This window comes from Marmota monax, unplaced genomic scaffold, assembly GCF_021218885.2.
Source record: "Marmota monax isolate L192 unplaced genomic scaffold, Marmota_monax_Labrador192_F-V1.1 WCK01_AAM20220418_F8-fsc00068, whole genome shotgun sequence".
NCBI classification, from domain to species: Eukaryota; Metazoa; Chordata; class Mammalia; order Rodentia; family Sciuridae; genus Marmota; species Marmota monax.
In genome coordinates, this window is record NW_026692352.1 from 588,162 (window position 1) to 615,210 (window position 27,049).

The window sequence follows — 27,049 nt, forward strand, 5'->3', positions numbered from 1 at the left end:
GTTTATTATGTCCAAACTAGGAATGACATCATCCAGCTTACCAGGTTCATAAGATTTTGTAGGTTAGCAAAGATTAATATCATGGTATTAAATGTTTGAATTCTCTGAATAAAACCTCTGCTTCCCCTCCCCATTCCTCTGTCTCCTCCTTCTCCTTTTACAAGTCCTTTATCTCCTTATAATCTAAAGTGTTTAAATATTCATACCCCTTTCTAACAGGAAGATCAGGTCCAGAGAAGTGAACTGATCACAGGCATGTTACTTGCAGAACTGAAATTAGGTCTCTTATCTTAACTGAAATGAAATTAGGCGTTTCTTATTCCACAGTTCATTAATATGGCCAATAATTGAATTTCTACCTCTTCCAAAAAAAAAAAAAAAAACCCAACATTTCAATTAATATCGATTTCTAACACTCCAAAAACTTTTCTGTACTTCTTATCTGAACTTCAAAGAAGTGAAGACAACTAAGGAGCCCCTTCCTGTTTGCAGTGAGATTTCCAGTGATGATACCAGAAGATTTTGGACTTTTGGGGGAAAGAAACTTGAATGGCAGAGTCTGGAGACCTGAAATCACTAGATCTTCCCTTCTCCTCTCTTCCTGGCCTACTCTTGCTTCATAAGGATGTTTTCAAATGGTTGTTGCAATTTATCTGCTACTCTCTCTGCATCTATGGATGGGAGGACTAGGAAGTTTAGGGTAAGAGCAGGTTTTATTTTCCTTCCTTGGAGAAACAAGGGAAAAGGTACTGAGCTTTTTCACAATGGGCCTCCCTCCCAAACTTTTCTCAGCATCTTGTCTCCGTGACGGTTGAGTTTTTGAGGTCCTCTTTTCAGTCCTAGATTTCAGTACAGTAACTTAACTCTTGAATTACTTTTTTTTTTTTTTTTTTTACTGAACAGTTGCTGGTAAACCTGATTTTAAGCACTTACCTTAGTAATAGACGTGCACTTGCAGGTGTAGAAGGATGTGATAGGGGTTCTGAGTAAAGATCTGTGGTATCCGTGAGAAGCTGTGTGGCAGAGTATGGTTGTGTGATGGCTTGGGCAGGAGGTGTGTATCTGGATACAAAGTTGTGTTTAGGCAAGTGACAGCTATGTCTGCAGGTTTAGATGTGTGAGGTATGAGGGAGTGGAGGGTCTGAGTGTGCAACAGGTGTTCTCAGTTTTCTGAGCTCATTAAATGTCTTCAGCTCATCTCTCTATTCCAGCCTCCTTTAGTTGAAGGTCTTGGTAAGTGAGATTATTTATTGCTTCCCTCTGTGATAATCAGGTGTGAAAAATAAGGTAGCCTTCTCTAGGGATTTGATTTGTGGTATGTCTGTTGAGGAAGAGAAAGAAAATATGTAGCTGATAAAAGAAGAAAGGAGCCAGGAAAACTTTTTGGTACACTTGTACCAAAAAAGTGGAAATTAAATATCTAATCTATGTGTTTTATTCTCCATTCTTATTTCTTCTTTCCTTGACTCCATTTTCTGTCTTTTTATCTTTACCTTAATGAGTCTCATTGAATTCTCACTCAGGGTGAATCAACCAGAATTCTATGCCTATAAGGGCATGGTGAAAGACTGATGTGAATGGTGCAGCAAATAATGGTGTTGGACATCTACACATAGTGTGGCACTATCAGACTGGTGGCATTTTGCACATTTGGACAAAATGCAAGTTCCAAGACAGAAATAATTACTTGCAATGATAGCAGAGTAGTAAATAAAGTATAGGAGTTTTCTGAGCATGACTCATTGCAATTGCCCATGTTGTGTGCCCACAAAGCCAGTCCTTGTAGGAAATAACATCAGTGCCTGGTCTGAATTCACTTCACTGTATCTAATGACAGTTAGCATCTAATGTCAGGAAGGTTTTTACATCTATCAGAGCCCTCTTTCAGGATTCATTCATTCTCCTTCATTTCAGAGCACTTTGCTCTTGCAACATTCATTTTCCTCTCAAATTAATCCAAACCAGTTTTCTTCAAGATTTTTATTCATTTCCTTAAATAAAAAATTGTGCTCCATTGTGTACTATGAATTGAAATGCATTCTGCTGTTATGTGTAATGAATTAGAACAAATAAATAGATGCGTACATGCCCCTTCAAAAACTTTTGAGTAGACGTCTAGAAGTTATTGTTAAAAGCATAAATATTAGAAAAAATATGTAATTTTCAGTGGATTGTGAATTTTGACATTTAAAAATGAACCTCTAATATCACTATTTTAAATGTACCAATGGACATCTAGAAGTATTACATTTACCATTATTTATTTAAAATATATGAGAAAGTTTTTCTGAAATGTCAGAAATTTAATATTATTGCTTTGTCTTCTTGGAATTGGTTCATTATCCTACCTATTCATTTTTTGCTTTTATATCTCATGATGATAACTCCCATACTTAAAATATGTATATAAATTGGAGGGCTGGGGTTATGGCTCAGTGGTAGAGCACTTGCCTAGCATGTGTGAGGCACTGGGTTCAAGTCCCAGCACCACATATAAATAAATGAATAAAATAATTTCCATCAACTTCTAAAAAAAATTTTAAAAGATGTATATGAATTGGAATTTTTTTTCCTAAAATAATGGGATTCAACATAAAAATATTTTATTGCAATTATCATGGTGATACTTCAATAAAAGCAGTATTAAAATCTTTAAATTTCATGCATTATTAAATATGTTTTTGGAAATATTTTTCTTAATGAAAATTATAGAACTTTCTTTTTTCTCCAAAGTTACTTTACATGTCTACAAGTCAAGACCAATGGAATGAGGAAAGTTTCACATTCAGTTATTCTCAATTTTATTTATAAAAATTAAGCTGTAAGAAATTATCCACATAAATAACTTGGTTGGGAATGACTTTTTTTCTACATTGCAGGATTTATGCCCTAAATAAGAGTAGCTGCTATAATTAATCAGTAACTGTCCCAAGAAAGTAGTTTCTGGCTATTTGAAACTCGAGGAGGAGACTCACAGAGGTGATGCACAGATCTTTAAGGAGATAGTCCAGTCAGGTGATGCTGGTACATTGAGGGACATGTTGAGGTTGTTGAAAAACAAGGGATAAATAAAAATATAAGCAGAAGCCACTGCTTCTATTAGAATTAACTGCTTTGCTTAGGAAAAAACAGATTCTTGGGTGACACTGACAAAAAGAATATGAATAGGACCCCTTAAGCCTCTTCCAGTGTTCCAGTCTGCCTCTAATGCTTCCTGTTGGCAAAACCTGACAGGCAATTGGCAGGCAAAGAAAAAGTGTGATCCCACCTGAGCATGGGAAAGCAGAGCACAGACAGGGTGGTGGAGCCGAAAGACGAGATTAACGTGCAGCACAGTCAACTTGCAGTACCTAGGTACACATGTGTGCATTATACTTGTATAGTATTTTGAGATTAAATAAATATTAAGCATGTAAAGATCAGAAATATTCCCGTTCATTTGTCAGACTTTACAATAATTTTTATTTATTATGTAACATAAGAGAAAACTATATATTACTAAGAAATAGGAAACATTTTACAAGATTAAATCATATTGAATACAACTTCAAAATATATGAAATTACTTGATAAAAATAATTTTAATAGAATAATGACTATCTTTTCTGGTGTACATCTTCTCTAAAAGTATTCAAACCACAAATGCATATGACATTAATTTTTTGTCCTTAAGCATCATACAGTGAGTTTGAAACATTTACATTTTACTTGCAGTTACTAAATATAGTACTTCGATTGTTTGAACGTATTTAGCTTTTTAATAATAACATAGCTTCCTGATAATTTTTTATTTTATTTTATTTATTTTTTTTAATTTTTTATTGTTGGTTGTTCAAAACATTACATAGTTCTTGATATATCATATTTCACACTTTGATTCAAGTGGGTTATGAACTCCCATTTTTACCGCATATACAGATTGCAGAATCACATCAGTTACACATCCATTGATTTACATATTGCATACTAGTGTCTGTTGTGTTCTGCTGCCTTTCCTATCCTCTACTATCCCCCCTCCCCTCCCCTCCCCTCTTCTCTCTCTGCCCCCTCTACTGTCATTCATTTGTCCCCCTTGTATTATTTTTCCCTTTCCCCTCACTTCCTCTTGTATGTACTTTTGTATAACTCTGAGGGTCTCCTTCCATTTCCATGCAATTACCCTTCTCTCTCCCTTTCCCTCCCACCTCTCATCCCTGTTTAATGTTAATCTTCTTCTCATGCTCTTCGACCCTACTCTGTTCTTAGTTACTCTCCTTATATCAAAGAAGACATTTGGCATTTGTTTTTTAGGGATTGGCTAGCTTCACTTAGCATAATCTGCTCTAATGCCATCCATTTCCCTGCAAATTCTATGATTTTGTCATTTTTTAATGCAGAGTAATACTCCATTGTGTATAAATGCCACATTTTTTTTTATCCATTCGTCTATTGAAGGGCATCTAGGTTGGTTCCACAGTCTTGCTATTGTGAATTGTGCTGCTATGAACATCGATGTAACAGTGTCCCTGTAGCATGCTCTTTTTAGGTCTTTAGGGAATAGACCAAGAAGGGGAATAGCTGGGTCAAATGGTGGCTCCATTCCCAGATTTCCAAGAAATCTCCATACTGCTTTCCAAATTGGCTGCACCAATCTGCAGTCCCACCAGCAATGTACAAGTGTACCCTTTTCCCCACATCCTCGCCAGCACTTGTTGTTGTTTGACTTCATAATGGCTGCCAATCTTACTGGAGTGAGATGGTATCTTAGGGTGGTTTTGATTTGCATTTCTCTGACAGCTAGAGATGGTGAGCATTTTTTCATGTACTTGTTGATTGACTGTATGTCCTCTTCTGAGAAGTGTCTGTTCAGGTCCTTGGCCCATTTGTTGATTGGGTTGTTTGTTCTCTTATTGTCTAATTTTTTGAGTTCTTTGTATACTCTGGATATTAGGGCTCTATCTGAAGTGTGAGGAGTAAAGATTTGTTCCCAGGGTGTAGGCTCTCTATTTACCTCTCTTATTGTTTCTTTTGCTGAGAAAAAACTTTTTAGTTTGAGTAAGTCCCATTGGTTGATTCTAGTTATTAACTTTTGTGCTATGGGTGTCCTATTGAGGAATTTGGAGCCCGACCCCACCGTATGTAGATCGTAGCCAACTTTTTCTTCTATCAGACGGCGTGTCTCTGATTTGATATCAAGCTCCTTGATCCATTTTGAATTCACTTTTGTGCATGGCGAGAGAAAGGGATTCAGTTTCATTTTGTTGCATATGGATTTCCAGTTTTCCCAGCACCATTTGTTGAAGATGCTATCCTTCCTCCATTGCATGCTTTTAGCCCCTTTATCAAATATAAGATAGTTGTGGTTTTGTGGATTGGTTTCTGTGTCCTCTATTCTGTACCATTGGTCCACCCGCCTGTTTTGGTACCAGTACCATGCTGTTTTTGTTACTATTGCTCTGTAGTATAGTTTGAAGTCTGGTATCGCTATACCGCCTGATTCACACTCAAAAAAATTGTGCACCATGATCAAGTAGGATTCATCCCTGGGATGCAAGGCTGGTTCAATATACGGAAATCAATAAATGTTATTCACCACATCAATAGACTTAAAAATAAGAACCATATGATCATCTCGATAGATGCGGAAAAAGCATTCGAGAAAGTACAGCATCCCTTTATGTTCAAAACTCTAGAAAAACTAGGGATAACAGCAACATACCTCAATATTGTAAAAGCAATCTATGCTAAGCCTCAGGCTAGCATCATTCTGAATGGAGAAAAACTGAAGGCATTCCCTCTAAAATCTGGAACAAGACAGGGATGCCCTCTCTCTCTCCACTTCTGTTCAACATAGTTCTCGAAATACTGGCCAGAGCAATTAGATAGACGAAAGAAATTAAAGGCATAAAAATAGGAAAAGAAGAACTTAAATTATCACTATTTGCAGATGACATGATTCTATACCTAGCAGACCCAAAAGGCTCTACAAAGAAACTATTAGAGCTAATAAATGAATTCAGCAAAGTGGCAGGATATAAAATCAACACGCATAAATCAAAGGCATTCCTGTATATCAGCGACAAATCCTCTGAAATGGAAATGAGGACAACCACTCCATTCACAATATCTTCAAAAAAAATAAAATACTTGGGAATCAACCTAACAAAAGAGGTGAAAGACTTATACAATGAAAACTACAGAACCCTAAAGAGAGAAATAGAAGAAGATCTTAGAAGATGGAAAAATATACCCTGTTCATGGATAGGCAGAACTAACATCATCAAAATGGCGATATTACCAAAAGTTCTCTATAGGTTTAATGCAATGCCAATCAAAATCCCAACGGCATTTCTTGTAGAAATAGAGAAAGCAATCATGAAATTCATATGGAAAAATAAGACTCCTGATAATTTTTTAATCACAACTTTCAAAAAAGTTCTTTAGGTGAAAATGTGAAAAAATCATTGTTTGACTCTTTATACTTTTTTCATGAAGTGTCCCTTTAATAGCTCTGACTTATTCAACTTTAAACCAGAGCTGAGAGAGCCAAACATCTACCATTGCCCTATATTGTAAATATACTTTATGATATATATATATAAATTCAGCTCTTCTAAATCCTTCCAGAATCTTCTGGTTTAAGGGCATCATTTACCAGTTTCATTTGGCAGAGGATCCTAATGACATATTGCTTACATGATGACAGGAACCATGAGACATGGTGTGGCGGCAGATACGCCCTGCTTGGCTGGGAAGACTGGCAGTGTTGCCTTGGTCTTTGCACAGAGTTCTGAACCACCTTAGGGAACAGGTAGCAGGAGGTGAACACTGGGATCCTGCTGCGAGAAGCCTATTCCCAGCAGACTTTGTCTAGGGGATATTAGGTCTTGCTATAGCCCTTCCACTGCTCAGAGGTTGACATTCAGCTCCTGTGAACTGTGGTATGAGTGTGTGGTCTTCCACAACCTTGGGGACAGCACAGCCCACTTCTCCAGGAGCACCTGAGACAGGCTGGGGCGTGGCCTTGTAGCTGTTCTATTTATCTACCTCACTAAAACTCCTTCAATCTTGCTTCCCTTTTCTCACCTGCCCCTTCTCACCTCCATTTTATTTCCTATATCTTTTTCATCCTTTTCTCTCTGCCTATTTTCCATCTCTCTTTTCCCTGTTCTCCTATCTCTGTCTCTTTCACTCTTTTGTCATTTTCCTACTCACTCTTTCCCCGCTTTTTGCTTAATGTAAACATAGGGAAAAATATAAGGAAACAGAAAGGACCCTGTCAGCAGAGGCCACTCAGTTGCACTCCATCATTTCCAGGTACATCAGGAAGGAGATACTAAACCCATTCTTATTCTGCTGCAGAAGGTTTTTAGTTTAAGACAATTTTAGACTTCCTTATGGTGAAAAGTGTTTTACTTGGTGGAATGAGACTTATGTGGGTTTTTCAAGAAGATGGGTGGCCTTGAGACCATCTTCTCTAAAATCTTCAATGCCTATTACTTTGCATTACATGGTAATGATGGGGGATCATTGCATGGGACAGGTTTCTCAGAGATTATCTGGTTCCTCTTTCTTGCCTCTTTATATCCAATGCTACTGCTTAGGATTAGGTCCTTGGGACCCTTTCTCAGATATTTATACCCCTAGTAGATAATTCCACTATGAGGACTAATGTGATTAAACAGAGAAAAATATATTTCTCTCCTGAGGGTCATATAAAATAATAAATATTCCAGTGTTATAATAAATTACTCAATGATAGGTAATTACACTCAAGTATTCAGAATAATTCATGAGAGGCAGAAGGGAATCTAATACCTAAGTTATGAAATTGGCAGGTGAAGCTACATTTTTACAGGGTATTGCAAAGGTTTTGTGGTATGCCACAGAAATAGCATGAAGTATCCTTAAATGTAGTTCCTTCCCCAAATGCTATTCCTGAAATTCCATGGTGCACAAGAGAGTGAGGGAAGGATGTAGAATGCCTTGTATTGTGTCTTTATCATCTTCTCATAACCTTGCTTGGGCTGATATAAGGTAAGAATTCCTGGGTGAGAATCTTTCTAAGAGAAGCAACAATAACCTGCTATGGGCATGAAAGAATGCCATTTTTATAAGTTCATAGGAAAATTAAGGTGATGGGTGGAATATTTTTAATGTTATAATTTTTCTTTCTTAAGTCTTCGTACAGTAGTTAGCTGTACCACTAACTACTATGTGAAGATAAATGGTTTGAAATATTTTTATGCAACACATACAGTTTTTTTTGTTAAAGAAAACACAAAGTATAATAAATTTCCCATTGTTTTAAATAGCAACAATAAACTAAAAGCAATATATATATATGTATGTAATGCTTACTAATTGGTTTGATATGTTCAATTTCTCTCTTGATAAGTCCAATTTCTCTCTTTCACTCTCTCTCCTCTAACATATGTATATCTGTATGTCTATACAACAACTCTATTTTTGCCCTATTTTATAAGTAAAGGCAATAGTTTAAGAAAACTTCCTAATGTAACATTGGTATTATGTAGCTACACTGGGACTCAAACCCTCAACTGAAACACTACAATGCCTCTTAGGAGCTATTTATTTTCCAGGCATCCTACAAAGACACGGTGGGTCTTGGAATATATAAGGACCTTGGGATTGAAGTGGTATTACAACATTCAGATATTTGCTGTGTAACTTTGACACCAGAAAACTTGGGGTGATTCCTTTCTCTTTTTTGCACATTTGTTCACCAATCTTGCAGAATGGCTGTAAATATGAACATTTCTAGTACATTAGATATGATCATAGCTCTGAAATTAGAATTGTCTGAAAGCTTGCCAACAGAATGTTCCTAAGGCAGACGTCTAATTGTCTACTAGTGAAAACAAATGAGATGGGTAACTGCCCTGAAATCTACTCTTTTGTAAGTGGTTTAAAAAAGAAGCCTTTATTTCAACAGCTATTTATAATCAACTGCCTATTCCACCAGTGAATTTCGTGAATGGAATCGCAATTTATACACTCTGGCGTTGTTTTTTTTTTTCCTCTCTAGGAACAGTAACAATCTTAAACGTACGGTGTAGATTCTCTGAAAGATCCACCTGACTGATAACTAATGTCCTCATTCTCTCATGGGCAACTTCAGGATCAATTCCTCTGATGCTCCCAGCTTTATTCTGACGGGTTTTCCAGGGATGGAGGCCATGGAGCCCTGGCTATCCCTTCCTCTCCTTTTATTCTATGCCATCTCTATCGTGGGCAACAGCCTGATCCTCCTCATTGTAAAGGAGGAAGAGAGCTTGCATCAGCCCATGTACTACTTCTTGTCCCTGCTCTCAGTCAATGACTTGGGCGTGTCCTTGTCCACATTGCCAACTGTGCTGGCTGCCCTCTGCTTCCGTGCCCGAGTGATCACCTTTAATGCTTGCTTGGCTCAAATGTTTTTCATCCACCTCTTTTCTTGGACAGAGTCTGGCATCCTTCTGGCTATGAGTGTCGATCGATATGTGGCCATCTGCAACCCGCTGCGCTATGCTGCAGTGCTCACCAGTACCCGCATCCTGGCCATGGGCCTGGGGACTGTCCTCTGCAGCTTTGCCCTCATCCTGGTCTTCCCCCTGCTGCTGCACAGACTGCCCTTCTGCTACGCCCAGAATGTTCTCTCCCATGCTTACTGCCTTCATGTGGATATGATTAAATTGGCATGTACTGATATCTCCCTCAATAGCCATTATGGGCTGTCTGTTGTGCTGCTCACCTTTGGCCTGGACTCTGCACTCATCCTCATCTCCTATGTACTCATTCTGCGATCAGTGCTAGCCATCGCCTCTCGGGAGGAGCGCCTTAAGACCCTCAATACGTGTGTGTCCCACATCTTGGCTGTGCTCATTTTCTATGTGCCCATGGTCAGTGTGTCCATTGTGCCTCGCTTTGGGGCTGGCTTACCCCATGCTGTCCATATTCTAATGTCCATCCTCTACCTCTTTGTGCCTCCCATGCTGAATCCTGTCATCTACTCCATTAAGACAAAGGAAATACGCCGCAGACTGTTGAAGATGCTTTTCAGGTTCAAGTGCTGACTCCTTGGCAGATCTACAAGCATAGGGTGATCTTGTGATGGGAGAATCGCCAGGCGATTCACAGTAGGTATAGAACAATCAGGAAATGTGGGCGATGCCCTTCAAGTTCTAGGATTAATTCTTTTTTAAATAAACATCAGGCTGGTGCCTGCCAGGGCTGTCTTGGGCTTTAACCACAAATTGCTGTATCAATATTCTCTAGAGGCAGAAAAATGGTCTTTTGTGAAAAATAATCACAAGAATGCTGAGCATCCTCACAGGGATTTTTAGAGGAGTTGGGAACAAAATTAAAGATTTTAGTTACATTCTGGTTATGGGCCTGCACAACTCTTAAGGAGACAGGCACAAATAGGAGTGATTAAGTGCTAGGAATATAACATTTCCAATGTTTAAGTTTAGTGTGGGTGGTTGATTTTTGATCCTGTCCTCAACCAGGGTCTTTGTCAACATGGTATTTGAAAAAATGTGGCTTTAACAACTTTGGTATTGAAGTAGTCAGAATTTGGCTTTAGGATTCCCAGGATTTCTTTTCACCCGGGCGGTCAGGAAGAATGCAGGCACTTGAAGTCAACAGCCCTTTGCTTCTCTATCTCCTGAGACATTTCCCTCTCTCTTTCATATCTGTCTGCTTTCCCTTGATAGAATCTGAGCTTCCAAGGGTAGCAGTCTTTTCTTATTGTATTCTGTCCCTCCACAGGAAATCTCCCAAGGGCTCTCCATTTAGATATCTGATGGTGCTTGTGTAATAATGCAAGAATAAGTGAACAAGTAGCTGAGTAAGTGATAATGAATAAATGAGAAGATAATGAACAAATTAATAGATATGCATACAAACTCTCTTCTCAAATTAGAGAAGAAAGTTTATATACTGATACCCTTGGAAGCTCAGATTCTATCAAGGGAAAGCAGACAGATATGAAAGAGAGAGGGAAACATCTCAGGAGATAGAGAAGCAAAGGGCTGTTTCATTTCTGAATGTTTCCTCTTTCTCTAGACTGCACAATTCCCCCCACAGAGATAGTACAAATGAGAAGTAAGATCCTCTATAAGTTAATGAACCTCTATATGTCTTAATTTTTTATTTATAAAATGATATAACAATCTCTGATTTTTTACTTCATAGGCTTGTGTTGAAGTTAACTAAAGTAAATTGCTCTAAAATTTATATAATATATAAATATTCAGCTTATTTCCTCATATTATTATCATTATTGCTATTGTTACTATTATTATTATTAGTAGTAGTAGTATCTTTTTTTGTGGTACTGAAGATTGAACCCACGGCTGCTTTTCCACTAAGCTATATCCCCAGCCCTTTTTATCTTTTAATTTTGAATGGGTCTTGCTAAGTTTCCCAAGCTGAATAAACTTGTAATTCTCCTGCCTCAGCCTTCAGAGTTGCTAGAATTACAGATGTGCACCCCTGTGTCTGGTCCATTTTCTCATATTATTTTTATTCAGCAAGGACAAATGGACCATTCTGTCCAGCTTCAAAATATCACATCCACAAACCATTGTCTAGTATTTTAAGAATTTTCTGTAATTTAACCTTAAGTAGTACTGTTTATCACCTGTTTTATGTTCCCACTGTACTCAGAATATAATTTAGTCATATTGGTTTGGTTAATTTATCTTCTCTATTAGACTATAAGCAACTCATGTCCGGGGAGCATGATCTTATTTAACTCTTGAGCCTCTAATACAAGGCCTGAAACACTACAGACTCACAAAAATATAACTAAGAAATGAATTTAAAATGATTATATTTATACAACAGTAATACACCAATAGAATGCAGGGAAATGATTGTATTTGCACATATTTTCATACCAGTATGTTCTTTATAATTTAATGACTATAATGACCTATACTGTTTTACTCTAAAATAGATTTTAATTTTACTGAAGTACAGTTTTATGTGAAATTTTGTTATTGATCAGTCTAAATATCATATGCATTATAAATGAATAGAAACAAAATAGTAGCCAGGCCTAGTAGTGCATGCCTGTAATCCAAGCGCCTCAGGATGCTGAGACAGGAGAATCATGAGTTCAAAGCCAGCCTTAGCAACAGCAAGGCACTAAGCAACTCAGTGAGACCCTGTCTCTAAATAAAATACAAAATAGGGCTGAGGATGTAGCTTGGTGGTTGAGTGCCCCTGAGTTTAACCCCTGGTACCTGCCCCCCACCCCCGCCAAATTGTAATTTTAAGCAGGATAAACACACTTTGGATGTTTATATTCCTTATACCTTATGTATATCTGGTCTAACCTACGGCATTTTACTAGAGTGATGTCATTGTTTATGACTTTTAACAGGTGTTTAAATAAATATTTTTGATGGATGCTGTTTAATGATGTTGAATCTGTCACAACTATGACATAATAAAATTATTTCTATAATATGTGAAAAATGTGATTTCACTATCAGTACCTTGACTTTTACCTTTAAATTCAAAGAACTCCGAAGCAGAAGCAGTGGTTTAGCCATTTTATGTTCGAGTGGAAGGGACATCTAATTTAATGTTTTCCACAACACATTCCAAAAGTAATGACAGTCAGAATCCATCTCTTGGTTTTGGAATTTTCCTAGTCTGAAAGGGGCTCAACAGATATTTGCTGTTGGCAGTTGTCATCTTCTCAGTTGATTAATTAGAGTGCTCATGGCTCTGTCCAGACTTGTCATTTTCCCATCTGGAAATTAATTCCCTAGTTTGTCAATGAGTTGCTATGAGTATAGTGACATTCTCATCACCACATGGCCCTTGTCATCAAGGTCATCAGATACTTCTGGTCCTACACCTTGGCTTTTTTAACCTCTTCCTTTGACTCAGTCTCCCCTGCTCAGAGAGTTTGATTGGTTTCCTAGTGCATGCTTCTAGAATTGCAATGTTAATTATGCCTGGTGTCTTTAAGAAAGACTAGGAACACCAAGTCTTGGGTGAGGAAAGCTCCATAATCAATTCCTTGATTAAGATATGACTATATTTCCTGAGAAGATGAAAAGGATCAGAACTGTCACTTTGTGTCATTTATAACTAAACATCCCCAAGTACAATAAGGTCACTTAGTGGCGCCCAACATAAATGACATAGAAGTTCTTTTTTTTTTTTGGTACTGGAGATTGAACCCAGGAGCACTTTACCCCTCAGCTTTATCTATAGCAATTTCCATTTCTTTTTTTTTTTTTTTGCATTTTTAAAAATCTTTATTCTGCACTGAATTGTATTCCCAATCAGTCTAAGCAAAGGCACAGCATCCTAACAGCATTTGCTTAGAGCAAAGGTGATAACAGGAGATGGGAAGAATCCAAAGGTTCTCTGCATGGCAATTTAGGAGTAAAACAATGTGGATGGAGCTGAAGGGAACAAATTTGACACGATCTACTCAGTGAGAAGTGAGCCTGCTCCCTTCCCTTCCCAACTGCTGCCCAGAGTCTGGGGCAAGAACATTCACTTCAGGGCATTCTTCCAGACAAGTCCACAAGTATCTAAATGCTCAAAGGAGCAAATCATAAAACCCAAAAATGACAAATTTGAAACTAAAAACTCTCCAAGGAAGCTATGAAGTTCACTCAACGATTATTAGCTTTTCTTGTAGTTTGTTCCTAAAAGGTTTGATTTTATCGGGCACAACAGGAACTAAATAAATAAAATATAAGCTTATTTATTATGTTTTGCTGTGGACAATTTGTACAAAGTTTCCAGATCTCAGACTAAATGTAAAATGGATCTTTTAAGGTGAAAATAGAATGCCAGGTTCTAATGAAGAGAACATCTCAAAGGAATAAGAGTGGTCTGCATGTGCTTTTTTGTAAGTGCCCATGCTGGAAAAAAGTTTTCTCAATATGAAGATGCTGGTACAACTTTTCCTATTACACAATTTCTTACACAACCACATGCATTACATTTATAGACAGATTTACAATTTGAAAGAAAAAAGTTCTGTCTTAATAAAATTAGTTTTTTTGTTTTTTGTTTTATACAAACTGTAGTTCAACCAGTTCTCTTGTCTCCTCATGCAGCAGATGCATTAATTATCTCCACTGGGTGTGGATCAGAAAAATACTTCTGAGCAGATCCTGCCAGATTTGGTTCATTTCATGCTATACACTCTGCTTGGAGCACCAAGCTAACTTGGGGGTCATCACAGATTCTGATGCCTTGGTCTTCTGCTCCATAAGTTTTTCTTCATTCATCTTCATCATCTTCATCTTCCTCTCCATCAGATAGGGATGTACAAGGCCGGATCTGCTGGTAGCGGTCAAGCCATTTTTCTACCATCTGTGTGACCAGGGGGTGATTCCGCCAGCGAGAGCTTTTCTGCATAGCTACCAGAACTCCCCCTTCAGTCACACAGCAGTCCAGCCACTCCCTGAGCAGTTTTTCTTGCTGTTCCTCATTACCTAGCTCCTGTGCAGACAGAAAATGCACATGGAGTAGCTTTCTTTCACTGTCAACCAGAGGCAAAAACGTGATGGTGACATCATCATCGGTGTTCAAGTTAGCACCAGCACCTCGGTTGCCATAGCCATCATTTTCCATGGCAACCAAAGCAGAGAAGTGGCCCCTTGTGTACCCCAGAGCAATAGGACTTTTCCAACAAAAACTCTGTTCCCACAACAAAGGCAGATAGACTCCTTGAAATCGAGTATATCCTAAAGTTTCTCCCCGGAAACTCTTATAATATTTTACTCCATAAACTATAATTGGTCGTCTAAGAATATGGGCAAGGACAAAAATGTGTGTCTGTTCCAAACTTGCTCCAGGCTGACTAGCAAGAGAGAGGATAAATGCCCAGTCTTCTTGCCACTGTTCTTCTCTTAAGGAAAAATGTAAACCAAAGCTCTGAGAATACCAGGATTCCCAATCTTTCCAGAGTGTGTAAAACTAATGTGAACAGTCATGCAGGCTGTCATGCAGGGCTTTCCGAAGCACCGAGTCCTTGTCATAAATACCCCAGGTAGCTTGTAGTACTGAGTCAAGTACGCAGTCCCCTGCAGTTCGATTCCAAAGGGCATACAGTCGACTATCCAAACGTGTAGCCAACTCCAAGGACCAGTTTATAATTGGGGATTCTTCTTCTAACTCTTTTTGAACATCTCTATCAAGCACCTCATCAAATAATTTTTCTTGAACTGTTGGGGGTAAGTCTTCAATATCTGCTGGCAATGTAAATGTTACAAGGTCAGTTAGGAAATAGCAAGCAAAATCCCCCTTTCTCTGATGAAGAGAGGCAGCGACTTCCCTCCGGATTTGTTCTGTCAGTTCAGGACACACCATTGCTGGAATACATTTTGCTGCTTGTTGAGACACCTCTGTAAGCAATATTGCTAGCATATCCTGCCTCTGGAAACGTATGGCTAAGTGTACCAGGGTGTAGCCAACATCAAAGGCAGAAGGGCGATTCAGTAAGCGTACTTCATCTGCAGTAAGCTGGCGTGCGATATCTCCTCCTGATGATTTGTATGCTTCTATGGCAGCTAAATCACCTTCTAAGACTCCCACACAAGCATTGAGGAATAGCCAATCAGTCTTTTTCATCCTGTTTTTAATTTGCTTTAGTTTTTTGAAGTCCACTTCAAGTTCCTCCTTGCTGCCAACAGCACCAGCCAATTCAATCCTTTGAAAATCCATTTTAACTTCAGAGTCTCGTTTTGTAGTAGGAGGTGATCTTCTTTGGCTATTACCACCACTACTGCAGCTTCCCCTCCAACGAGCTCTATCTTGCTCATTTATTATTGAAGAAGCCTCTTCAGTCTCTGCCAACTCTATTGCTTCAATATTATTAGGTCTGGGATGGTCACAAACAACACATTTTTTAGCCTTGGCCCAGTTTTCATATGTGCAAATAGAACAAGTCCAATGCTGGGTCCTTGTGTTCAGTTTATTTCTATCATTGTATTCCTCACAAGAATCAACAGAAAAAGCAACTGGTCTTGAGCCAGATCCTGAGGATTGAGGAGATTCTGTGGGACTCCTCGCCCTACGCTGGGATAAGCACTGGGTACATCTGATTGCTCTTGGCCAGTTCAAGTATGTGCACATGTGGCATGACCATTTATTTGCATTTTCCATACTGTATGAAGACTTAACCCTTGGTCTTGCACTAGAGTCTGGACATATCAAAGGACTCGGTGCTGGAAGGATCCCAATCTCTACCAACATCACTTGAACCACTTTTAAACGGATCTTCTGTAATAATTGTTCCACTAGGTCTTTGGGCACGACACATAGTGCATTTGATTGCAGATGGCCAGTTTTCATACGTACAATATTCGCAAGCCCACTTAATTCCACGTTCTGACATTGTGCACTTCTTGAAGTGAGTTATGTCAAGCAGGAAGCTGGCGGCGGCGGCGGCTCCTCCTCCAGCTCCCGCTCCTCCTCCCCGTACGACGCTCAGCGCCCGGCGGCGGCGGCGGCGGCGACTCCAGCACAGCCCGCGGCGACGAGCCGAGTCCGGCCCCTCTCTGCCTCCCTCGGCGCCGCCGCCCGCCCCGCTGCTGCCGCCTCCGCCCTCCCGCCTCAGTCAGGACATGGTCTCCGCGGGCCCGCGCGCGGCTCCCGACTGCCGGAGGCGGGGGGAGAGGGGCGGAGAGGAGGCGCGGAGGCGGGGGGAGGGGGGGCGCCGGGGGCGGGGGCGGAGAGGGGGGCGGCCTCGGGCGCTGCGGACTCCTAATCTCCATTTCTTATTTTGAGACAGGTCTTGCTAATTTGTTGAGCTGGCCTCATACTTGAGATCAAACTGCTTAGGATGCTGGGAAAAAAAGGCTGTTATGTTTATTCAGCCTCCCAAATCACTGGGATTATAGGCTGCACTTGTGCCTGGCAGCATGGAGGTTCTTTACAAAGAGTTGAGGGAAGGAGAGAAAAACTGGGTTCCATGGGAATGAAAAATATGGTTTCCAATGAAAATAGCTTGGAGGACATTACATTAAATAAAATAAAGGAGTGACAGAAAGAGAAATAGCCCATGATCTCATTCTTGTGTGGAATCCCTGGCTGAAGAGAGCATTCATCACCTGATGATGGGTGATGGATGGGGAGAAGCTGGTGCCTGGGTACATTGTTAAAATGAGACAGAAGGAAAACGTTCTGGTTTCTTATGGCATAATAAGGTGATTATAATTAAAAAGAATGCATTGTATATTTCAAAATAACTAGAAGAGAGAATTTTGAATGCTCTTACCACAAAGAAATGATAAATGTTTAAAGTAATATGTATGCTAATAACATTTATTTGATCATTATACGATATATATATATATATATATATATATATATATATATACTAACATGTAACATAGTACCCCATAAATAGATATAATTGCTATGTGTCAATCAAAAATAAAAATAAAATAAAAATTACCTTTTAAAGTAGAACACGAATTGGAAGAAACTTCAGCAAACAAATGTGTATGACAAAGAGAAGAAAGGCATTCGATCAAGGAATCAGGATTGCTTTTAAAATTTTGTGGTGCTGGGGATCTAACCCAGGGCCGTGTGCATGCTAGGCAAGTACTCTACCACAGAGCTAAGAATGTGCTCTCCTGTACTAAAATCCCAATTCCTGGATTTTACCACACCCTTCACACCCAGAAATCAGGATTTTCATGCAGCAGAGCAGTAAGGCAAATCCACTGGTGTCAGCTGCGTAACAGACCTGACAACTCATACTGAGAGAAACAAGAAAAAACAGCTCTATATGGAAGTTCTCAAGAAAAGAGCTTTTGGTAGGAGAGTAGTGAATTAAAAGGGTGGACAGATTTGAGGAGATGATAAAATCAGTGGTTTCATTAAGTAGTCCAAATGGTAATGGACACTAGATATTGTTTAAGAAGCTTCTATATTTACATTTCATATTTTCTTCCCTCTCAAATCACCCACACCACTTGTTCTGATCACTTACTCCTATCATATAACCTTTCCTTTTATTTATGAAGAATGTCAGTGTGATTAGATAGGAACTCTGAAATTCCTATTGCTCAGTCTGAGTGTGTGTCCTCTCTTCTATTCAAAGCAATGTTGAAATGTCCCTATTCTTCAGAACACTTGACCCCACCATTGTCACCATTCATAGACTTCATAGGTGAATTTCTAATATCTAATTTCTTCTTTGAAGACTTGTATGTTTTACCACCCATTCTTTGGAAACAATAGTTCACGTAATGCAGTGATTCAAGAGACACAGAAAATTTTAAGGCAGAACAAAGAAGAACTTTCAGTATTCTAAGGCAGTCATAGAAGGTTTACAGATCATTCCCCTTTCAAGGTTGATCCTTGCATTTGTGTTTTCCAGTCTGTGATGAATAATCCTTTTTTGTTCTCTGCCTTCCTCTCCCTCCTGCCTAAGGTTTGATGTGTTTGCTTTCTATTGTTGTCATAAGAAACAATCACACATTTAATAGCTTACAACAACAAAAATCTCATAGTTTCTGTAATTCAGAAATCTGGGTAAGAATCTGCTTTGAAGCTCACTTGGGCTGTTGGTTTAAGTCAGTGCTCTGTAGGGCTGAGGTTTCCATTCCCTTGGGAAGGATTCAGCTGTGGCTTGCCCACATTAACTCTTACACTTTCCAGTTGAGTCCTTCAAGTAATGATGGAAGAGTGCCTCTTATGCTTTGAATTTCTGACTTATCTGCCTCATTGTTGTGACTCTAGCCTTGAAAATTCTGTGCTGTTAAGGGCTTGTTGTGATTTAATTAGATCCACCTGAATCATCCAAAAGGAAAAAGAACAATCCCCATCTTATGATGCATAATCTTAACAGAGTCCTCAAAGTTCCTGAAACATAGTATATTCGTAAGTTCAGAACATGGAAATGTTTGGGGAGGCATTCTGTGTGCCATATTCACCTCAATAACGTTCACTTATTCTTTAAGAGATGACAGCACTGCTAAGTGACCTGGAAACCTCCTATGACTGCCTTAGAATATTGCATGTTTTCCTTTGTTCTGCTGTAACATTTTCTCTGTGTCTCTTCATCAATGAATTGATTGAACTATTGTTTCCTTAAAAGTTCCTCAAGCTAAACTATGAATTGATATACCTATTCATCTACATATACCCATGACTAATATCATGTTCACATTTATTTTTACTTGTGTTTTATACATCTTATTCCATAGATGTCGCACCTAAGGACAGTGACAGTTGAAAAGTTGTTTCTTTTTAATTTTTTTTTTTTTGTGGGAAAAGTTATAGAGAAAGATATCGGACAAGGAACAGTGGACACTGAATTCTGCCAAATCCCTGTGTACTGTGCAGCTTTCAGGTGGGTTCCTCACCTGGGTGCATGAGGTTGGTGTGACTATGGGAACATCTAAGAGTTAACTAAGGAGTCACTGAATCCTGTGTTGTTCTAGTTTATCTCTGAAAGGGATTCTTGAAAAGTGCCTGCATTTTCTTCTTGTTAGTCTCAGAGGAACGCTGGGTACGTAAGAGGGTCTTTCTAAAGCAACTTTCTTACTGGTTTGCTTCAAGTGTAAGCCTGCACTCTTCCTTCTAGCTGTATCTGTTGGTGTTTTCCTAGAATTCAGTTGTTCATGCTACTCCAAGCATTTATTCTTATTATTCTGAACACAGAGGTCAGTGTCCATCTCATGCACTTTACTCTCAGGAGTTAATTTCTGGAACTGAAACACAATCACCAACCTCCACTGACGCTTATGGCAGCCAGTGGGCTTCCTGCTTCCCACACAGTCACTCCCTTAATCATCCCAATCATTCTGGACATGAGATTATTAACTATGGGTGAAAAATGAAACTATGGCTTCGAGGTTTTTGTTAAGACCAGTGATGGAATCTGAACTCAAACTCAGGTCTACCTTCTCAAGGCAAGTGGTTGAATCTTGATTCCACATCAGTTTTTGAACTTTATTAAGTAGCCCCTTTCACCCTTGATGTCTCTCTACTAAGTATTTAATAAGCATTTGTGAAGAAATCAACACAGTGCTATATTCTCAATACCTCTTTAATAAAGGAACACATTTGATCTATAATCACTTTCTGTGTTGGTCAGGCATGGCACACCAGTGTTTTTATCATGCTGGGGGTCAATTTTACATGTTCTAGTAAATTCAGATGCTGAAATTTATTTGTATGGCTTGAGTTTTCTTTATAGTGTTCTTTTTATCCAGACTTCCAGAGGGTTTGATCATAGGTGTAGAGTGGGCAGGACATAAACTAAATTAGATGAGAAAGATATGACTATTATTTGGCCACTAATGAGGTATATATATCTAGTCAGATACTTCCAATTATTCCTAAAATGAGGGTTTAGTTACAAAGTTCAGATCATTCCTGCTCATGGGACATGAAGTGCCAGTCAGCGAGGTGTGGAGCACTGCTGATGTTCTATATTCCCTGAAGTCCATGAGCACCTGAGCTGATAACTTCAGCTGCACAAGGGACTTCCTGGAAGCAGCCATATATTTCTCAGGCCAGTGAGTTGCCAGATGTAATTGTGGGCTATTAGCAGGGCATGCAGGAGCCCCAGTACTGCTCTTCCTGTCAAAGCAAGATCTCTCTCAAGTAAGTAAGTTGAAGTTTCAGAAGCTCCAAATTCAGATCATAAGCCACCTATGCTTATCTTAGAAATCCCAAGTGGTAAGATATAGCGAATTCCCTGCACAGAATTCTCTCAGATAGGTATATTGAAGTGTTAGAAACTCCAAATTCAGGTCTTGAGAAATTCTGTTCTTAGATATCTTGAGGGCTGCAATATAGCAATCTGAAGAAAACTCTATCCCTACTTCAACTTACTTATTTGTGTAGATGCTTGCTGTCTCTCTCTCTCTCTCTCTCTCTCTCTCTCTCTCTCTCTCTCTCTCTCTCTCATCACCTTCCCCCATCTATATTTTCTATCCATTGCTCTTGGTCTCTGAAATCACCAGGTTTTCTACCTTCTATGTTACTCTCTCAAAAGGAATAGCCCCTCAGGTTGAACTTTGGGAGGAGATGCCCTGATGAGAATTCTATGTTTTTTTCAGGATTCTGGCTGATTAGAAGCTATGTGGAAATATTCTACTAATGCTAAAAGATTCCAAAATAGGTGAGTTTTCTTTTTAATTACATAGAGAAGTAAACAAAAAATGCATAGGGAAAAGCTTACAGATAAGTAAGAGGAAGGGGGCCTAAGAATGCAGCATGAAGAAAAAAATTACATCCTGAGAACAATGGAAAGAGGAGCCTTGAATGTAGGTGCAGCAAAAAATACAGATGGAAGGCTGGAGGTGAGGATGTAGAGTAGGAGTCAAAGTTCAGAGTTGCACCATCTTCAGTCCTAAGCCTTTGATAACCATCCACTTTGGATTTTCATTAACCCCGATGAAGCCCTTGCACTAAGAACAGCATTAGTAGGGACTGAAACCACAAATAAGAGTCAGAGCTGGGTTTTTGGAAATGGTGGTACGGAGCTTTTATTCACAAGATTCACAAGGCTATAATGCAGGGTAGACAGAGAAGTGTACACAATAAGATCTGTGTTCTTGACTTCTGTGGGGTGGGGAGCTTCCCCTCTACTGGTTTTGATCCTGGACCTCAGCCATGGAAGATGTTTTGAACAGGTATTTTTCTGCAATCAGGGAAACTCTAGGACCAACCTGTTTTAAGGTTTAAAATGACAGCATGTAGACATATCTGGATATTCTCAAGAAAAAGGAAAAGAATTTTGAGAAAAAGGAGAGAAATATTGATTTAGTGCTGACCATTAAAAGACTCATTAATTCTAGGTTAATGAGTTTGAATTTGGTCATTTGACAATGAAGGGACCATTTAAGGTTTTAATAAGAAAATTTCATTTTCGCATCTTTTTAAAAAATATCAGTTCCACTTTGGTTAGAGATGATTTAGAGATAGGCTAGGGATAGATTAGAGTGCAGTTATTACAGCATAATAATGTGATATCTTGTGCCTGAAGTGTGGAAGGAAATGAAGAAAGGTGCCAACAGAGGCACTTTGGGATCAATATTTTCATCAACTGTTATCTTGTTTAATGCAGTGGGCCAAGGAAAAGGAGGAGGCAAAGTGATATAGGGATTTTAAGTCTCAGTCTTGGGCATAATGATGATATCATTATCAGAGGAAAAACAGATGAAAAGTAAATCTGTGTGGTAGAGAAGTAAATACGAATTCCATGGTTTCAAGAAACAGTGGATTTGATTCTGAAATTAATTGGTAAAAAATTACTTTCAGTGAATTAAATTCCTTCAGGGAGAAAAGCAATGCTGAATGGATTGAAGAATGAAGCAGAAGGAAGAAACATGGAAGTCCAGCACATCTTGATGAACAACTCCAAGGATATCCATTTTTCTGGGCATTTATCTTTCATCTGGATGAGCGGATGGAGGAAATTAGTAACTATGGAGTTAGGGAACTGGGAATCATAGAGAGATAGTGAAGGCTCAAAACCATAAAAAAAGATTGGGAAGAGGCAAAGGTTGTGGTCTAATGAGTAAGTGGTTTACTCTGGAATGGGCATAAGAATTGAGGAAGTAGTGACAAGGAGAGTTTTGTCTCTTGAAAAAATGTTACCCATGAATTGAACAGAGATTTATAGTTTTAATGTGAGGAAGAGTGCTAGACACAGGTATAAAGGAATATAAACTGTACGTTTGTCTTTTTTTGCGGGCCAGGGGCCCTACCATCTAGGCAGCAGTGCAGCATGGGAGGAGACACCCACAACAGCTCAGGGTTGCCTCCTTTCACCTTGACAGGGCTCCCAGGGCTGGAGGCCTCCCAGCACTGGATGATTTTGCTCCTTGGACTCCTCTACACTGTCTCAATCGTGGGCAATAGCCTGATCCTTTTCATTATCAAGGAGGAGCAGAGCTTGCATCAGCCTATGTACTATTTCCTGTCCCTGCTCTCAGTTAATGACCTGGGTGTGTCTTTCTCCACGCTGCCCACAGTACTGGCCACATTTTGCTTCCACATAAGAGAAATCAGTTTTAATTCCTGCATGACCCAAATGTTCTTTATTCATTTTTTCTCTTTCATCGAGTCTGGGATCCTGCTGGTCATGAGCTTCGACCGCTATGTGGCCATCTGTCACCCCCTGCGCTATGCTACAGTGCTCACTGATGCCCGTGTGGTGCAGATGGGCATGTCTGCTATTATCCGCAGTTTCTGCATGATTTTCCCTCTGCCTTTGCTTCTGTTGAGGCTGCCCTTCTGCAAGGCCAACGTGCTCTCCCATGCCTACTGCCTACATCCAGATCTGATCCACCTGCCCTGTGGTGATGTCACCATCAATAATATCTTTGGTCTAGTCATTGTCATCTCTACATTTGGCCTGGATTCTGCACTCGTGTTCATCTCCTATGTGCTCATACTGCGTTCTGTGCTTGCCATTGCCTCCAGGGAGGAACGACTGAAGACGCTCAACACGTGTGTGTCACACATGTGTGCTGTGCTCATCTTCTATGTGCCCAAGGTTGGTGTGTCCATGGCTGCTCGCTATGGGAGGCATGCCCCACCCTATGTACACACACTCATGTCCCTTATTTATCTATTTGTGCCTCCGATGCTCAACCCTGTCATCTATTCCATCAAAACCAAAGAGATTCGGCGAAGGCTTTGCAAAATTCTGAGAAGGAAGTTTTGAGCAAGAGACATGCTGAAAACCCAGGTCCTGAGGATGTTTCTCCTTATATCCACAAATTGAAGCTTACAAAACTTGCTTTGATAAGGAATTTTAAATATGCCTCTGTCATGTATGTTACTGTTGGGATTCCTGTCATGAGATGTTTGATGACAGCCTGGCAGTCATTCATAAGTAAGCCAAAAGCATTTCATGGTAAAGTGGGCCAGAATTTATTGAAAAATTTTGTTCGGCTTACTTCTTTTAACACAGGAAATTAGTGTAGGTTTGGAAACAATTTGTAATGCAGAAAGGATTTTCAAAATTAAAGATTATGTTCAAGAGATGTTATAAGATGACACACATAGAATCATGATGTATGCCAGTATTTATTTATTTATTTAATATACCATATACTATTTACATGAAGTAAATGTAATTGCAATGATCAAGATTTTAAATAATATTAAAATTTGGCAAAGGTTATATTATGATTTAAATTGTATGTCTTTGTGTATTCAGCAACAAGAAAATAATACAGTAGAATTACTATAGTACATTGTGTAAAATCCAATATGTTCTCCCAAAATTCATGGTCTTATAAGACTATGGGGGTATAACTTTATGACAAAAAAGATAAAATTAAATAAATAAAATATTCAATTTAAGACACTATGAAAAAATAAACACTTTGAAAATGATTGAAAATACTTAAAGTTACAAATTAATATGAAAGGAAAAGAGAAAACAATTTAAAAAGCCTAATTTTTTAACAAGGTTGTAAAACTGATGAACATCTGGAAGATGAAATCAAATGAAAATAAAACATCACACATATTAACAGTATGGAGGTATTTGTAAATTATGGAGGAAAGATCTAGGAATAATTTAAATCTTGACTAAATTGATATTTTGGGAAAAATAATAAAATGTAAACATATGAAGAATTAAATGATGATTGAGGAAGAAATAATTAATTATAAAACAATTATTCTGCCTCTTACATCTAAAACATTATAATACAAGATCTTTTCCTTATTCTTCCAACAAAATTTTAAGAAATTTTACAACTTGTAGTATATTAAATGATAAACAATATTGCAAAGCTATACAACCTTGTAAATATAGGCCTGATAAGTTACATGGAAAAAAAATATATCAGCAAAAAATACTATAGACTAAACACACTAATGACAATATATGTATAAAGAGTAGAAGTTGTGAAGTCATTGAAACAACATGGAAAAAAAAATGATGCACATATATTTTAGAATAAAAAATTATTTTCTGAAATGTTGCAATATGAAACTTATCAAGTAAGAAGTGTGATAATAAATTTGTAATCACCTATAAATTTTTAAACACATGAAGTGAAAAATGATACATTTTAGCTTAAAATCATTTTATTTTCTGTAGATTTTCTTAATGTTCAATACCATACAATTTCTGGCTAAAATAAGAGAAAAACTATTTTTCCTTTTTTTTTTTTTGGTCTGAGGGATTAAATCCAGGGTCTTTAACCATGGAGTCACATCCCCAGACATTTTTATTTTTTTTAATTTTGAGATAGAGTTTCACCAAGTTGCTTGTAGCTTTGGTAAATCACTGAGGGTGGCTTTGAACCTGGGATCATCTTGCCTCAGCCTCCTGGGCAGTTGGGATTACAGGTGTGCATCACCTTATCTTGAAATTTATCCATATGATTGAGCATCTTTATATACCTGATTTTTAAATAAATCAGTAATCAATATTATAGAACTTGAACAAGAAATGAGCTATTTCTTCTATTCTTTTATATGTATCTGCACATTAAATCCTGACAACCCTAATTAGACTTTGATGTATTCAATCTTTGCCTGTCAATCACCATTATTTCTTTATTTTATTTATTCTATTTTTACATATGACAGCAGAATGCAATTCAAATCATATTACACAAATATAGCACAATTTTTCATGTCTCTGGTTGTACATAGAGTCCCACCATTAGTGTTTACATACATGTATTTAAGGTAATGATGTCTGTCTCATTCTATCATCTTTCCTATCCTATGCCCCCTCCCTTCCCCTCCCTCACCTTTGCCCTATCTAAAGTTCGTCTATTCCTCCCACACTGCCCCCTCCATTCCCATTATGAATCAGCATCTTCATATCAGAGAAAATATTTTGAATTTATTTTTGGGGGATTGGCTTACTTCACTTACCATTATATTCTCCAACTCCATCCATTTACCTGAAAATTCCATGATTTTATTCTCTTTTATTGCTGAGTAATATTCCAATGTGTATATATACCACATTTTCTTTATCCATTAATCTACTGAAGGGCATCTAGGTTGGTTCCACAATTTAGCTATTGTGAATTGTGCTGCTATAAACATTGATGTAGCTGCATCACTGTAGTATGCTGTTTTTAAGTCCTTTGGGTATAAACCGAGGAGTGCGATAGCTGAGTCAAATGGTGGTTCCATTCCCAATTTTCTAAGGAATCTTCATACTACTTTCCATATTGGCTGCACCAATTTGCAGTCCCACCAGCAATGTATGAGTGTGCCTTTTCCCCCACATCCTCGACAACACTTGTTTGTATTCTTAATAGCTGCCATTCTGACTGGAGTGAGATGAAATCTTAGAGTAGTTTTGATTTGCATTTCTCTAATTGCTAGAGATTTTGAACATTTTTTCATGTATTTGTTGTCAATCATCATTGTTAATACAATCAAATAATATTTACAGATGGAGAGAGTTTGTTCTGGAAGCAGGTTAAAAACACCAACATACAATGTATTGTTAAATGTTGATGCATTTTTGTAGAAATCATATTTGGAAGGATTAATAAAAATTTTATTATTAAATTATTATTGTGAGATTTGGCAAGATATACTTTCTGCTTATCTTCTTTCCGTTTTTTTCTTTTACACATACATATTATGTTTGAAGTAAAATATGAGACAGAGAGATAGATAGATAGGCAGGCAACTGAGAGTAACCTGGGATTTCTAATGAGCTGAGCCTCTAAGAACGATTGTGGCATTTCTGCCCTGCTGAAAGAAGCAGAAGAAGGGTTGGATGTTTAAGGCCCTGGCAGGGCCAGCTCATGCACAACAGGCTGAGTCACTGGCACATGCTATAGGAATGGTGACCTCTGTCTATTCTCAAAAGGTGAATTTCTACTAAGTATTCTCATATCAACATGCTATGCCTCTGTAGGGAAGGATGGCAGGAAGATAGTTTGTGGTGGTCAGAAAAACACCTCTATGGGAAACTTTGCCTTTTCTAAATAAATACCAGTCTCATATTACTTCAGACTTCAGTGACAAATGATTGATGCTGGGTCATCATGTGCTTCAATACCAAGTCATTCCTAGAGGACTGCCATGTCTCTTTTGAGTTTTCCTAGAATTTTAGTCT

At 38.4% G+C, this 27,049-nt stretch overlaps 3 protein-coding genes across 3 annotated transcripts; 2 read left to right on the top strand and 1 right to left on the bottom strand.

The window, feature by feature from the left end:
- The first annotated feature begins 9,107 nt into the window (after positions 1–9,107).
- LOC124091125 (olfactory receptor 51I2-like) lies at positions 9,108–10,055 on the top strand. Its single transcript, XM_046442096.1, has one exon. The coding sequence runs from the start codon at positions 9,108–9,110 to the stop codon at positions 10,053–10,055; it is 948 nt and encodes a 315-aa protein (XP_046298052.1).
- Positions 10,056–13,242: 3,187 nt separating this feature from the next.
- LOC124091186 (ubiquitin thioesterase ZRANB1-like) lies at positions 13,243–16,477 on the bottom strand. The gene is given in 2 exon segments (XM_046442147.2): positions 13,243–16,186; positions 16,188–16,477. Coding segments are annotated over 2 exon segments (2,118 nt in total). The 5' UTR covers positions 16,364–16,477; the 3' UTR covers positions 13,243–14,244.
- Positions 16,478–22,255: 5,778 nt separating this feature from the next.
- Positions 22,256–23,774, top strand: LOC124091219 (olfactory receptor 51I2-like). Its single transcript, XM_046442187.2, has one exon. The coding sequence runs from the start codon at positions 22,721–22,723 to the stop codon at positions 23,660–23,662; it is 942 nt and encodes a 313-aa protein (XP_046298143.1). The 5' UTR covers positions 22,256–22,720; the 3' UTR covers positions 23,663–23,774.
- Positions 23,775–27,049: the final 3,275 nt, after the last annotated feature.

Bases quoted from the DNA above. Each gene is read 5' to 3' on its own strand.
- LOC124091219 (XM_046442187.2), top strand. From the start codon at position 22,721: ATGGGAGGAGACACCCACAACAGCTCAGGGTTGCCTCCTTTCACCTTG.
- LOC124091125 (XM_046442096.1), top strand. From the start codon at position 9,108: ATGGGCAACTTCAGGATCAATTCCTCTGATGCTCCCAGCTTTATTCTG.